Below are 13,839 nucleotides of genomic sequence, written 5' to 3'. Positions count from 1 at the left end.
AGAATGCAAAATAAACCATTATCAGAATGTGCTTTGAGCAATACCCCGAAAGTGAGTCAAGCCCCACAGCCAACATCTGGGCTTGGTGGTTTGTTTGCTCACATTCAAATGAAATTCTGGAGCGGGGGGGGGGGGGAGGAGAATGGGTTTTTCCTTCCCACTGTAAATGGGCAAGTCTCCAGGGCAGTGACTCTGAGTCACCCTTCAGCCTTACAGAGAGGGGCTTGCATTTTTTGGAGAACGTTTGAGACATTATGAAGAAACAAGGCCAGTGCAATTCAGCTAAACACACTCCTTCCTTTTACATGGAAGATTTGGGAATTGATGTAATTCCCAAATGTTCATCAGAATCCTAGCTCCGCTGCTCAGTGTCATATTGGGAACAGGAAGAAAAAGAAGATGTTGATTTTTATACCTCGCTTTTAACTGCTCAAAGAAGTCTCAAAGCAGCTTCCCTTCCCTACTTCTCCCTACAACAAGCACCCTGGGAGGGAGGTGGGGCGGAGAGAGCCCCGACAGGACTGCTCTGTAAAAGCAGCACTATCAGGGTTGTGATGTGCCCAAGGTCACCCAGCTACACGTGGAGGAAGAGCTATAAACCCCAATAAAATATACGTTTGTCCCCATTAAAATGCCCATTAAAAAAAAACCCCTATGGCTAGCTCCCATAGAGCTAGCTAAAATCTGGTTGACGGGAGACCCTGAGCACTACCCCATCACCCACAGTGATGCTCGGCTAGCGGGGATTTCCAATCCTCCTCCTCCTCCTCAGCCAGGGGGGTATCAGATCTTCCTGGGCTGGCCTCAACCATAGACCCGGCGGAAGAGCTGTGTCTTACAGGTCCTGTGGAATGCAGAAAGCTCCCCCAGGGCCCTTGGCTCATCCGGGAGTTCATTCCACCAGGTCGGGGCCAGGACCAAAAAGGCCCTGGCCCTGGTCAAGGCCAACTGATTATGCCAACAAGCCTGCCTGAATTTCTCAGCAGGGTCCATGAAGACCTAAAACTACATGTGCACAACAATAAAGGGGAAGCTAAGCAATTCGTACCGGATCAGTACTTGGACGGGAGACTGCCAAGGCAATCCAGGGTCACGATGCAGAGGTAGGCAATGGCAGACCACTTCTGTTTCTATCCTGCCTTGAAAACCCCAGAAGGGGTCTCTAAGTCAGCTGCAACTCGACAGCCCCTTACGCGTACAGAAAGGCCTGTCCCATGTCAGACTACAGGTGGGGGATCGCATTTTGGAACGTGCTTCTAAGTGAAAACTCCCTGCAAACGAGAGAAGAAAGCAGGAGAATTCTTGCCCCCTGTTTTGAGAGCTTTCCGTTAGCTTTTTATGCAAAAGAGCTTTCAAGACTCGAATCAACGATTTGCAGCACAAAACACCGCTGTCCATTCGACCTCCTGATTCGCCTGCTTGTGTGAATGACAGCAACCCCCACCTGATGGTATCCCAGAATGCACCTCTCCTTCACACTGCTGCCCATGCAGGTGAGCGGCTGCCATTCATTCCCAAGAGGCAGGGGACAAAACGCAAACCTTTGGGATGGTGCTGCAGATAGAACAAACTGGCTCTATTCCACTGAAAGAGGAATAGATGAGCCCTACCTCACCCCCTTATGTTTGCCTGAAACATTCTACTTCCCAACTGGTAGGCCAACCAATCTCCCCAGGATAGCTTGGCTAACCATATCGATTCAAGGTAAGGAAAAGGTGTACCGACTCCTTCTCCTACCGCATTTCTATCTCCGCATTTACTCCAAGGAGCCCAGGGTGGCACACTGTGGCTCCCTGCTCCCTGTTTTGCATCCCAAACATTTCCTGCTGTGGGGTAGAAAGCAGCAGCGGATTGGCCAATATGGCCACTGGGAAAATACCTGGTGAGTCAATGGAAAGAGTTCACAGCAGCCTGGATCCCCAGCCCAAAGAGAGGTGGGGCTGCGGAAAGGAGACCCCAGCTTGGACTTGCCCTGTCCTGAGAGGCCACCTGTGGACATGCCACGTCAAGAGACAACTGTTTATCCATGGAAGGTCATTACTTGTATACCTCTTACTGGCAACCAGCCTGAGCCAGCTAGAAAGGGCGGGCTATGAAAATAGGGTGGTGGTGGCTGTTATTATTATTATTATTATTATTTATTATTTATTTGATTTGTATGACCGCCGCTCTCGGAAACCGGCTCGCGGCGGTTCACAACATTTTAATACAGATACAATATATTAACCATTAAAATTCCCCATTAAAACCCCATTAAAACAATGACTAAGTCACAATGATGGCGATTAAAACTATTCCCGTACAGGCCCACTGGATGAGCAGAAGGGAACGGAGGATAATTGGGCATAGGATGGAACACTCTGGGGAACCAGGTCAGTTTAGTACTGGCCTCCCCCCTCCGGGGAGAGGGGTCCGATCTTAGCCCCGGGCCATCACCCGGCCTTAGACAAACGCCTGGCGGAAGAGCTCCGTTTTGCAGGCTCTGCGGAACTCAGAGAGCTCCGACAGGGCCCGCAGCTCTTCAGGGAGCTCATTCCACCAGGTAGGGGCCAGGACCGAAAAGGCCCTGGCCCTTGTCGAGGCCAGGCGTGCCTCCCGGGGTCCTGGGATCATCAGCAGATTCTTACCCGCAGAGCGAAGTGCCCTGCGGGGGGCATAAGGAGATAGGCGATCCCTCAAGTATGCAGGACCCAAGCCGCGTATAGTCTTAAAGGTTAGTACCAAAACCTTGAACCTGATCCGGAAACAAACTGGCAACCAGTGCAGCTGCTTCAGCAGAGGCTGAACATGGGACCTCCAAGATGATTTAGTGAGGACCCGTGCAGCTGCATTCTGTACCAGCTGTAACTTCCGGGTTAGAGACAAGGGTAGGCCCGCGTAGAGCGAGTTACAGAAGTCTAATCTAGAAGTAACCGTTGCATGGATCACAGTGGCCAGGTGTTCCGGGGGCAGGTAGGGCGCTAGTAGCCGAGCTTGGCGTAGATGGAGAAACGCCGTCCGGGCTACCTTAGTGACCTGGGCCTCCATGGAAAGTGAGGCATCCAGAATCACTCCCAAATTCCTGGCTTGGGGCACAGATGACAATTGTACCCCGTCCAGGCAGGGAAGACGCGCTTCCTGTTCCTGCTCCCTTCGGCCTAGCCAAAGGACCTCCGTCTTAGAGGGGTTGAGTCTCAGGCGGCTCTTCCTGATCCATCCAGCCACTGCTTCCAAACAACTGGCGAATTTTTCTGGGGGGAGATCTGGCCGGCCATCCATCAAGAGATAGAGCTGGGTATCATCAGCGTACTGGTGACACCCAAGCCCATAACTCCGTACCAGCTGAGCCAGGGGACGCATATAGATGTTAAATAACGTGGGGGAGAGCACCGCTCCCTGTGGCACCCCACAAGGGAGTGCAAAGGAGTCGGATAACTCCTCCCCCACAGCGACCCTCTGTGATCTGTTCTCTAGAAAGGAGGATAGCCATTTAAGAGCCACCCTTCCAATCCCAGTATCAGCGAGGCGGTGAACCAAGAGCTCGTGGTCAACCACATCAAATGCGGCTGACAGGTCTAATAGCACGAGAATGGCCGACCCGCCCCGGTCCAGCTGGCGCCGGAGATCATCTGTCAGGGCGACCAGCACAGTCTCCACCCCACGGCCAGGACGGAAGCCAGACTGGTATGGATCAAGGGCCGAAGTTTCCTCCAAAAATGCTAGGAGCTGGTCCGCGGCGGCCCTCTCAACCACCTTGCCCAGGAATGCAAGATGCGATACCGGGCGGTAGCTGGCAGGGTCCCGCGGATTCAGCGATGGTTTTTTCAGAAGAGGGCGAACCACTGCCTCCTTGAGCCGCTGAGGGAATTCTCCCGATGTAAGGGAGAGGTTTATAATCTCCCTCAGGGGAACACCTATCCGTGGGTCGCTGATCTTAAGCAACCACGACGGACAGGGATCAAGGGGGCAAGTGGTCGCCCTCACCGACCCTAGCAATTTGTCCACTTCGGATAAAGAGAGCCGCCTGAAACCATCAAACCTGATCCCCCGTAACGGCCACGGAGCTTCTAGTTCACGAACTGTATCAACTGTGGCAGTAAGGTCACGACGGAGCGACAAGATCTTATCCGCAAAATAGCTCGCAAAAGCCTCGCAGCCTAGTTCCAATTGACTACTATTTTGATGCCCTCCTTCGAGGGCAGTAAGGGTCCGAACTATCCTAAATAATTGGGCTGGGCGAGAGCTAGCGGACGCGATTTCCGCAGCAAAGTAGTCACACTTTGCCGCTTTCACCGCCATCTCATACGCCCTCATAAGCGTGCGATGAGATGTTCTTGTAGCTTCGTCGCGGGTCTTCCGCCACACTCGCTCTAGCCGTCTCACCTCCCTCTTCCTCTCCCGAAGCTCCGCGGTAAACCACGGGGCCTGCTTGAGGCGAGGGCGGAGAGGGCGCTCAGGAGCTATCTCGTCAATGGCGGCCAACAGGCGGGACTGCCAGTCCTCCACCAAGGCCTCCAACGAGACACCGGAGGGCATCGGGTCCCGCAGAGCATTCAGGAATCCTTCGGATTCCATAAGTCTCCGTGGGCGGACTAAAATGCGTCCGTCACCCAAACAGGGGAGGGGTGGCATCCGTAGGCGAGCCTTCAGGGTATGGTGGTCAGACCACGGAACGATGTTGTTAGCCACCAGATCGATCTCAACACCAGCACCAAAGATCAGATCCAGGGTGTGGCCAGCCTGATGAGTGGGACCAGCAACAAATTGCGAGAACCCCAGTGTCGCCATGGCCGACACCAGGTCCAGGCTAAGTCCTGGAGCCGACGAATCCGCATGGACATTAAAGTCCCCCAAAATTAATAATTTGGGGAACTGCAATGTCCAGGCGGCCGCCGCCTCCAGCAGGCCCAGCAGGGCATCGGGCGGGGCAGTGGGTGAACGGTACACCGCCCAGATGGCCACGTTCTCGACCGATTCCCACGTCAGGCCGACACATTCAACTCCTGGGATCGATGGTGCTGGGAGAGCCCTGAAGGCATAGCTGTCCCGGACTAGGATCGCCACCCCACCCCCCCTACCATGGAGCCGGGGCTGATGGAGGACCGAGAAGCCGGGTGGCGCAAGATCTTTAAGGGCGACTGTTTCACCTTCGCGCACCCAGCTCTCGGTGATGCACGCCAGGTCTACCCCATGCCCTGCGAAATAGTCCCGCAGGGTTGAGGATTTGTTCTTGATCGACCTGGCGTTGCATAGCATCAGCACCGGCTCCGCCCTAGCCCTCTCTCCTACAGATTTGGGGATGGGACGGAGGTTTGAAGGACAGCGAGCACATCGACCAGGCCACCTACCGTGTTTCCACGGTCGGGGCCTTTCTGGACCTGCGTGTGCCGCTCTCCCCCTATTATTGAACCTCCTCCCACCGCCATACCTCCCTTGGCCCAGAAGTGCTGGAATAATTCTCCCAGGTTGGGTTATAACCCCCTCTCCCCTTCCATGCCCACTCTGTCGTTCCTGTCTGGCAGACCATGCCATGTCTAGCCACGTCCAGTAGTGCCCTGTATATTGGCCCCAACCTTATCTAATTACTGCAATACTTTGGGTAGAGCGGCTGTAGCTCCTCCCTCTCACTGGCCCTAACCAATCTAACTAATCTAATTTATTAGCCCAGCCCTAGTTCGCCTGGTATGTCCTGCTCAACACTGGCTGAGGGCATGCTCCCCCCCCCCCAGTTCACAATGAGCAGGAAAGGATGACCTAGAGGGGTCCTTTCTCCAGCACTGTCCTCCCCACCCCTTGGTGAGGTGGACAGATAAGGACCAGCCCAGGGCAGCTTCAGGTCGAAGCCCGAAAGCAGCTCACAAGAACGTTTACTGATCTACAACCCACCCCCGAAGCACCCCCTTCTGTATTCCATGCCACTGTCACCTATGGCCTACTCTAATATTGACACCATAGGGCAGAGGTGGCTGAATTGTGGCTGGCAGGGGCTCATGGGAGAGAGTCACAGATTCACCCTTGGCACAGGAGATCAGTTTATCAGAGGCAGAAGCAGGAGAAATGTGCATGCCACCAGCCACTGTGTTCATTTCCAACTACTCCTGGCCCGGGTTTGGGTGGGAGTGGGGGACTACCCTATTGTCTTTCTCAATTCCATATTTCCGCTTAAAAGGACATTGCCTTTTGTGAATATCCTGTTCCAAAGCACCACGACACTTTTACACATGACTCACTGAAATCTGCAACTCTCCAAACGGAACATGCTCGCTGTGCTAGGCACTGTGACCCACTGGTAGCTCCACAAACCCCCTCCCCATCTTTTTCTTTTTTTTTGAAAGGCCATGTGTGCGAGATCTCAGGTGCACAGCAAACAGGGGGGTGAGGAGAGACCGACCAAGAACCTAGCAAGCCACAGCACACCCCTGGCCGCCTACTTGAGCTGAGGAGGCCAGCTGGGTTGAGAGCAGCTACACCTTAGTGCAAAGCAGACGGAAATTGTCTAAAAGAAAAAGGAAGAGAAGGGGGGAAAGTGGGGGTCTTGTGAAGGGAATGGAATTAACTGCACAGACTAAGGCAGGGGTAGTCAAACTGCGGCCCTCCAGATGTCCATGGACTACAATTCCCATGAGCCCCTGCCAGCGAACGCTGGCAGGGGCTCATGGGAATTGTAGTCCATGGACATCTGGAGGGCCGCAGTTTGACTACCCCTGGGTTAAGGCATACAGGGACTGCAGAGGTCACTCTGACTTGGATGCCAACAGCACGAGAGAGAGAGGAGTTCTCCCTGAGAGAGGAGTTCTCCCAGAGTGAAGGGACAGTAGTAAAACATTGCTTACAGAACAGCAAATGCAGAATGCTGTTTTCCGAATGGCATGGCACCACTTGACAACTTCGGCGGAGGGTGACCATGAAGACAACCCCCCAAATATTTTGAGATCACTGGGTTATTCAGGGAACACAGAAGGGACCATTCTCACGACACATTTCACCAGCATGTCCTCCCGCCCCTGGAAGGCAGACATTGCCGAGACAATAGGGATGCTTGCACTACACCGGGGTGAGAGGGAGTTCAGCCTGAGGGAGTCCAGTGGCACACTTTGCCGAGTGACAATATTACCTCACGTCAGCCGATGACGCATGGCAAACGGTCGCCTGCACTTGCCCACCATGTTGTTCAGCCTGCTGTTCAGAAACCAAGGGAGAAAACGGGGCAGAACCAAATTTATCGCTTAGCCAAACAGAACCTTTCAAATAGCCTTTTGTTCTCAGGGAGGAGGGGAGACTGGACAAGAGCCATTGTCTGTCTACGTTCTGGATGGTTAATGTTTTCCCCACATTTGAGGTAATATTCTTCTGAGATGCCTGGCCTTGCCCTAGGCGCAGGGGTGGCCAAACTGTGCCTCTCCAGATGTCCATGAACTCCAATTCCCATGAGCCCCTGCCAGCAGATGTCTTGAGAGCCCCAGTTTGGCCATCTTTGTCCTAGGGCAAGCTCTCTCCCATCTGGGGGCCACCTGAAATTAAATCTTCTTATCTGCTCCACCCCACCAAACGAGGAGGGGGGAAAGCAGGATTTCGCCACCCACCGGATGCAGATCTGAGGCAAATGATCCTCTGCACTCATCCACGCAATCCACTTACCAGGCAGTATGAACATTGGTGCTCGATAAGCAAGCCACCCACAACCACGCATGCATAACAGGCAGTGGGCCTGAATTAAAAATCCCTTACCTGGAAACGTGTGCGGGTGGGGCGACCCTCTTTTAAGGCACTTAGAACAGAGGACATGCACAGAGTAGTACAGGCCTGGCCACTCCTGAAGCAGTGCGTTCAGTTCTTCCACTAACGGGGTTATGGCTTGCCAAGCCGTCCATATATTTGGTAGGGACGCGTGACTAGCGATGGACAGAGTGTCTGGCTGCTGGGCACCTTTGGCAGGCCTGTAGCTGATCACCACGGGGACCTTCCCCCGGTAGGCGTAGATCTGGTACTTCCCATCCGACCTCTGGACCACGTGGCTGTTAATCTGGACGCTGTAGCGGGCAAACAGGCCCGGCGGGAAGACGAAGGGGAAGCTGTACTCGATCTGCAGCTGCTCGGCGACGAAGGACTGCCCGCCCAGGTTGGTCCCGTTGATCCACGCCTCCGCGTGGGGCATCTCGTTCTTCACGTAGCAGGGGAACTTGTACCAAGCAGTGGCCCCGTTCAAGGGCTTGGATTTGGGCTTGTTAACGCAGTAGCAGAGCCCCATCTTTTCCAGGAGCTCCAGGATGAGCTGCAGGTCCTCCTGGCTCCGGACGTGGGGCTTCAGGAGCAGGCGGATCACGTGGGTGGGGAGGAGCCCGTGGAGCAGGAACCCTTCCACGTAGTGGTGGAGCTGCGTGGCCTTCAACTCATCCGCGGGGCCGTTCCCGAGCAGTTTCCAGAGCAAGACAGTCGCGTCCCGTTGGCAGAAAACATTGAGGATATCGATGAGCCTGGGCAGGTTATGGAAAACGTACTCGCGCAGGGTCAGGTGCTCCTCGAAGTAGAGCAGCTTGCCGCTCTCGTGCAGGTAGGACAGGGCGCTCTGGAGACGGTCCTCCGTCAGCCCCGCCTGCAGGCCCAGCCGTGCCGAGTCCCACCAACTGAGCCACAGCTGCCGCGCCTGCGGCTGGAAGTGCAGTTCCTCCAGGACCTGCCAGGACCTGGGCAGAACCCGGTGCAAGTTTGGGAAGATGTCCCTGTGCTCGGCCACCGAGAGGAGCTTCTCCCGCAACCGGTGGACCTGGCAGCAATCCCAGCAGCTGATGGGAAGGACCGGGGAGAGGATCTGAAGCCGGTGGTTGAGCAGGTACTGGAACTGAGCCTTCTTCCGCCGGAGGTTCTTGTCCGACACGCCGTAGAAGGCGACATGCGGGTTGGAACACCTCAGGTCAAAATCCTGCCCTAGGGCTTCATCAACTTGCTGAGCCAAGTTCTGCAGACCTTCATAGTCCCGTTTCTCCTGCCAGGCAATCTGCCGGTGGATGTCCAAGCACTTCTCTTCCACCTCCCGTTCGGCGCACAAGTCCGCATGGGTGCCTACCATGCACACCACGGCGTGGGGCACTTTGGCCCCCAGCCAGTGCAGGAAGCGCCCCACCGAGGGGTAGAAACATTGTGGCACGTAGGTGCTCAGGTTCACCACCAGCACGTAGAGGGCTCCGGGAGAAAGGAAGAAGGGTTGGATCACATCGTAGCTCGGGTCCCCTGCCAGCTCGTACACGATGAACGTCAAGCTCCTCTCCGCGTCGGCGGTCCAGTCTGCCACCTCTATGCCTCTGCTGTTGCACTGAGGCCCCGGAGAAGCTGCCACTGTGGCGGCCTGTGGCACGGAATAACACCCTATGCGCATCTCCCCGTTCGCTTTCATGGGGGGAACCAGCGGGGTGACATCCTGCAGCTCAGCAGCAGAACATGCAAGTTGGGTCTGCCTAGCAGTTTTGGGGGACAGCCCGAGGAGCCTGCCCTGCTGCTCACCGGAGCTGTATCCTAAACAGGAACATTTCAGGGACGAAGCCTCCGGCTGCTCGACGATAGGGAGGTGATTGGGCTGTGGTTTCGGGGACCGAGGCCGGGCCAGCTCTCTCAGCGGCTGCATGCAGCAGCCCTTCAGCTGGGCCCTCCTGAAATCCTTGCGGACTGCAGTCGAGGAGGGGTCTCTCTGCTCTGCTTCCTCCTCTTCCTCCTCCATGAGGCACTTCCTTAGCAGGGTTTTGCCTGCGTTTTTCAGGCCCATGAGGGCCAGCTTGAGCCGGGGCTTGAGGGCGGGCTGGGAGTGGGCCAGCTCCTGCTGGTAAGCTGCGATGTAGGGGATGCCCTTCATGCAGACCTCGTAAGGGGGCTGGATGAGCGGATTGTCCTTGATCTTCCAGAGGCTGATGCGGCCGAGCTGGCCGAAGCCCTCGGGCAGGATGGCAATCTGGTTGCCCTGCAGGACCAGCTCCTCCAGGTGGGCGAGCTGGACGATGGAGTCGGGCAGGTAGCGGATGCGGTTGTTGTCCAGCCAGAGGGTGCGGAGGTGGCCGAGCTGGCACAGGTCTTTGGGCAGCAGGGTCAGCTGGTTGCGGCTCAGGTAGAGCTCTTCCAAGCCGGGCAGGGCCAGCACCGCGTCGGGGAAGCCGGACAGCAGGTTGGAGGAGAGGTTGAGCATCTTGAGGCGCTGCAGGTTGCCGAAGCCGGCCGGCAGGGCTCGCAGGCTGTTCCCATCCACCATGAGGTTCTCCAGGGCCCCCAGCTGGCACAAGCCCTCGGGCAGGGAGGTCAGGCCCGTGCCACTGAGCCAGAGGATCTTCAGGCGGCGCAAGGCAGAGATGCCCTCGGGCACCGCCCCCAGGAGCCGGTTGCCCGAGCAGTCCAGCTCCTCCAAGGCGTCCAGCTCCAGGAGCACCGGGGGGAAGGCGGGCAGCTGGTTGTGGTCCACGTCGAGGGTGCGGAGCTGCCGCAGGCCGGCCAGGGCCTGCTCGGGCAAGCGGCCCAGGCGGTTGAAGCTCAAGTCCAGCTCCTCCAGCTGCCGCAGCTCGCCCAAGCCGGCAGGGAGCGTCCCCCCTCCGCCGCAGCCGCCGCCGCCGCCCAGCTGGTTGTGGCTGAGGTTGAGCTTGCGAAGCCCGCGGAGGAGCGCCAGCGCGTGGCCGTCGTCGCGGAGGCAGCGCAGGCGGTTGTGGCTCAGGTCGAGCTCGGCCAGGTGGGCCAGGTGGCGGAGGGCGGCGGCCGAGGGCAGCCGAGCCAGCCGGTTGCGGCGCACCGAGAGGACGCGCAGGCTGCCGCCCACCGCTGCACACAGCCCCTCAGGCAAGTCTTCCAGGCCGCGCCCGCTCAGGTTCAGCGTCTCCAGCGGCGCGACCGGGGCCGGCGGCGGCGGCGATTTGGCCTCAGCCTCCGGGCCGCTCTCCTCCGGGGCGCCCAGCTCCAGCTTCCTGGCGCGCAGGGCGGCGTCTCGCCACAACCGGGCCGCCTCTTCGGCCCGCTCCGTCTCGGCCATGGCGCCGCCGCCGCCGCTGCCGCCGGCCCTAGGGCGCGCGGGAAGGAGACGCGGGAGGGGCCCGGGGACCGCCGCCGCCGCCGCCGCCGCCGGGCTTCCTCCGCCGAGCCGGCCCGGGCCGCGCCAACTCAGCGAGGGGCTCGGGCGCCTCGCTCGCCATGGAGGGAGCGGCGGGCGGGCGGGCGGATGGCTGCTGCTGGTGCTGCTGCCTAGGCGGCGCTGGAGAAAGGCACGGCCGCCGCGGGCAGGTCCCGTCTCCTGCGCCTTCGCCTTCGCCGCCGCGCCCGGCAGAGCATCCTCCCTTCTCTCCTCGCGGCGGGCAGGGGCTCTCGGCCGGCCGAGGAGGAGGCGGAGGCGGCGCCGAGGCGCTCCCGAACAGGGGCGGGGAGGAGGCGAGGCGGCGGCGGCCCTGACGCCGCCCCCTCCGCGCGCAGCCGAGTGGCTGGCCGGAGCCGCCCTTGGAGGAAGAGAAAGGGCGCGCCGGGCCTGGAGCCGCGCCAAGGCCTCCCCGCTGCTTCGGGGCCCGGACGGTCGCCTCCCGCAAGCCCACCGCCCGCGCCCCCGTCCTCCTGCGCTCGGGAAAGGACTGGAACGGCTTCCTTGGCCAGGAGAGGTTCTGCGGCTGCCCTTTTGCAGAGGGAGGGAGCCCTGAAGGAGAATACCGGGGGGGGGGGGTGAGGGCAGGTTATACCCCGCTTTTCATTACCTGAGGGAGTCCCAAAGCGGCTTACAATCGCCTTTCCCTCCCTCTCTCCACAACTGACACCTGGTGAGGTAGGTGGGACGGAGTTCTGAGAGCACTGGGACTGGCCCAAGGTCACCCAGTTGGCTGCATCTGGAAGAGTGGGGAATCAAACCCGTCTCTCCTGATAAAAGGCCACAGCTTTCAACCATGACACCAAGGCGGCTTTTTAAAGTGTGTTTGTGTGTGGAAAAATACCTGCATAGCCCTAGCTAGCCCCATCTCGTCAACCCAACTCAACAAAGAAATGGGGAATAAAAGGGCTGGAAACAGGAGGACAAATATGGCGCTTAGTTCTGCCCATTGTATTTGTGTTGTTTTAAGGTTTAATTCATTTACACCCCGTCTTTCACCCCAACAGGGACCCAGAATGGCTCATATCACTCTCCTCTCCTCCATTTTACAACCCTGCAGAGGTAGGTTAGACTGAGAGTGTGTGACTTGCCCATGACAGAGCGGGGGATTTGAACCTGAGTCTCCCAGATCCTAGTTGGACACTCTAACCACAACTGAAGACTAGCTCTGGAAGAGTGTTTGCTCTCGAAAACTCATGCCTTGAATAAATCTTTGTTGGTCTGAATGTCAGGTGACCAGATTTTAAAATTGGTAAAGTGGACACCATTGACCAGGGGGGTTCTTGATTAGAAATGCGGTCTATATGGAGCAACGAAAATTTTCATAGAACGAATAGAATGCAAAAATAGTATTGTAATATATATTTTTAATTCCAGCATAAGTACAATTTGCCAGGTGCCCCCAGATGTCCCTCCAAAAGTGGGACAATCTGGTCACCTTATCTTAATGGGGCCATTGGACTTGGATTTTATCTCACTTTGAAGGTGATGCTTAGCTCCATCCCCCCTGCATTGTAGCTATGGCAGAGCTTAAAGCTTGACACTTGACCCATACAGGGGAAAATCCCCATGTGAAAGCAACCCTACAGTCACGTGAGACTGCCTTGCACTGAATCAGATGCCTGGTCCCTCAAAGTTAGTATTGTCTGCTCAGCAGCGGCCCTGTAGGGTCCCAGGCGGAGGTCTTTCACATCATCTCCAACCTGATCCTTTCAGCTGGAGATGCCCGGGATTGAACCTGGGACCTTTTGCAAGCCAAGCAGATGCTTGTACCACTGAGCCACAGCGCCTCCCCTAGTCATAGAATGTGGAACTTGATCCTAAGAAAGTTTAATCAGGGTCATTGAATCCACTGAACCTTCCTCTCTAATAAGTTTATATCAGAATCAAATTTTGTTGGTCTTAAAGATGCCCCCGGACTCAATCTTTGTCCTGTTGAGGTAATATTGCTTCAGACCAATATGGCTATCCCGAACATTTAGGCTTAGGCATAGTTACTTGAAAAGACAGGAGACTGAATTTGATGGGATACTGATAGGTAGGTAAGCACAGAGTTGGAACCTCTGGCCTGAAGGCAACTCTAGACTGATCCTGCATTGAGCAGGGGGTTGGAGTGGAAGGAGAACAGGTGGTTTTTAATACCCTGCTTTTCACTACCTGAAGGAGTCTCAAGGGGGTTACAATTGCCTTCCCTTCCCCTCCCCACAACACTCACCCTGTGAGGCTGAGAGCGCTCTGATAGGACTGCTCTGCTCTGTGAGAACAACACTATCAGGACTGTGACTGGCCCATATGAAGGAGTGGGCAATCAAACCCAGCTTGCTAGATTAGAAGCCCCCGTCATAACCGCTACACCAAGCTGGCCCTGGTTGGCCCCTTCCAACTCTGTGGTTCTGTGTTCTATGACTGTAGTAATTTCATTGTTTTGCTCAAAATGCTTTGCCGTAAACTTTCCCCCCCATTCCAAATATGTTTGCCTGCGTGTTTAGGGATGTTGTTAGGTCTCCTGCACAGTCACTGTAACTGAGAAAAGAATGCAACGCAATGTATATTATGATTACACCTGACGTTCCTATCAGCAGTAGATAAATCCCAGCTCAGTGATGCAGAGTGCAATCAGGTCACTGCTGAAACGGCGACCCCTCATGAGGTTTTCAAGGCAAAAGAAGTTCAGTGGTGCTTTATCCTTCCCTGGCTTCATGTCATCTCCCTGGTATTCCTTGGAGGAATCCCATCCACCACAGCCCACCCTGCTTAGCTTCCAA

General features: G+C 56.6%; 1 protein-coding gene across 3 annotated transcripts in view; it reads right to left on the bottom strand.

Annotated features, from left to right (window-relative positions):
• MFHAS1 (multifunctional ROCO family signaling regulator 1) overlaps window positions 1-11,407 on the bottom strand; it is a 59,779-nt gene extending 48,372 nt beyond the window's left edge. For 2 of the 3 annotated variants that reach the window (XM_077345667.1, XM_077345668.1), the window contains exon 1: window positions 7,708-11,407. In XM_077345667.1, coding sequence (XP_077201782.1) covers window positions 7,708-10,978 — 3,271 coding nt within the window. In that variant the 5' untranslated portion in view covers window positions 10,979-11,407. The remainder of the gene's footprint in view (window positions 1-7,707) is intronic. The other variant, XM_077345666.1, reaches the window with a different exon arrangement.
• Window positions 11,408-13,839: the final 2,432 nt, after the last annotated feature.

The sequence above is a fragment of the Paroedura picta genome, chromosome 7 (assembly GCF_049243985.1).
Source record: "Paroedura picta isolate Pp20150507F chromosome 7, Ppicta_v3.0, whole genome shotgun sequence".
NCBI classification, from domain to species: Eukaryota; Metazoa; Chordata; class Lepidosauria; order Squamata; family Gekkonidae; genus Paroedura; species Paroedura picta.
This window is presented reverse-complemented; position numbering and strand designations above follow the sequence as displayed.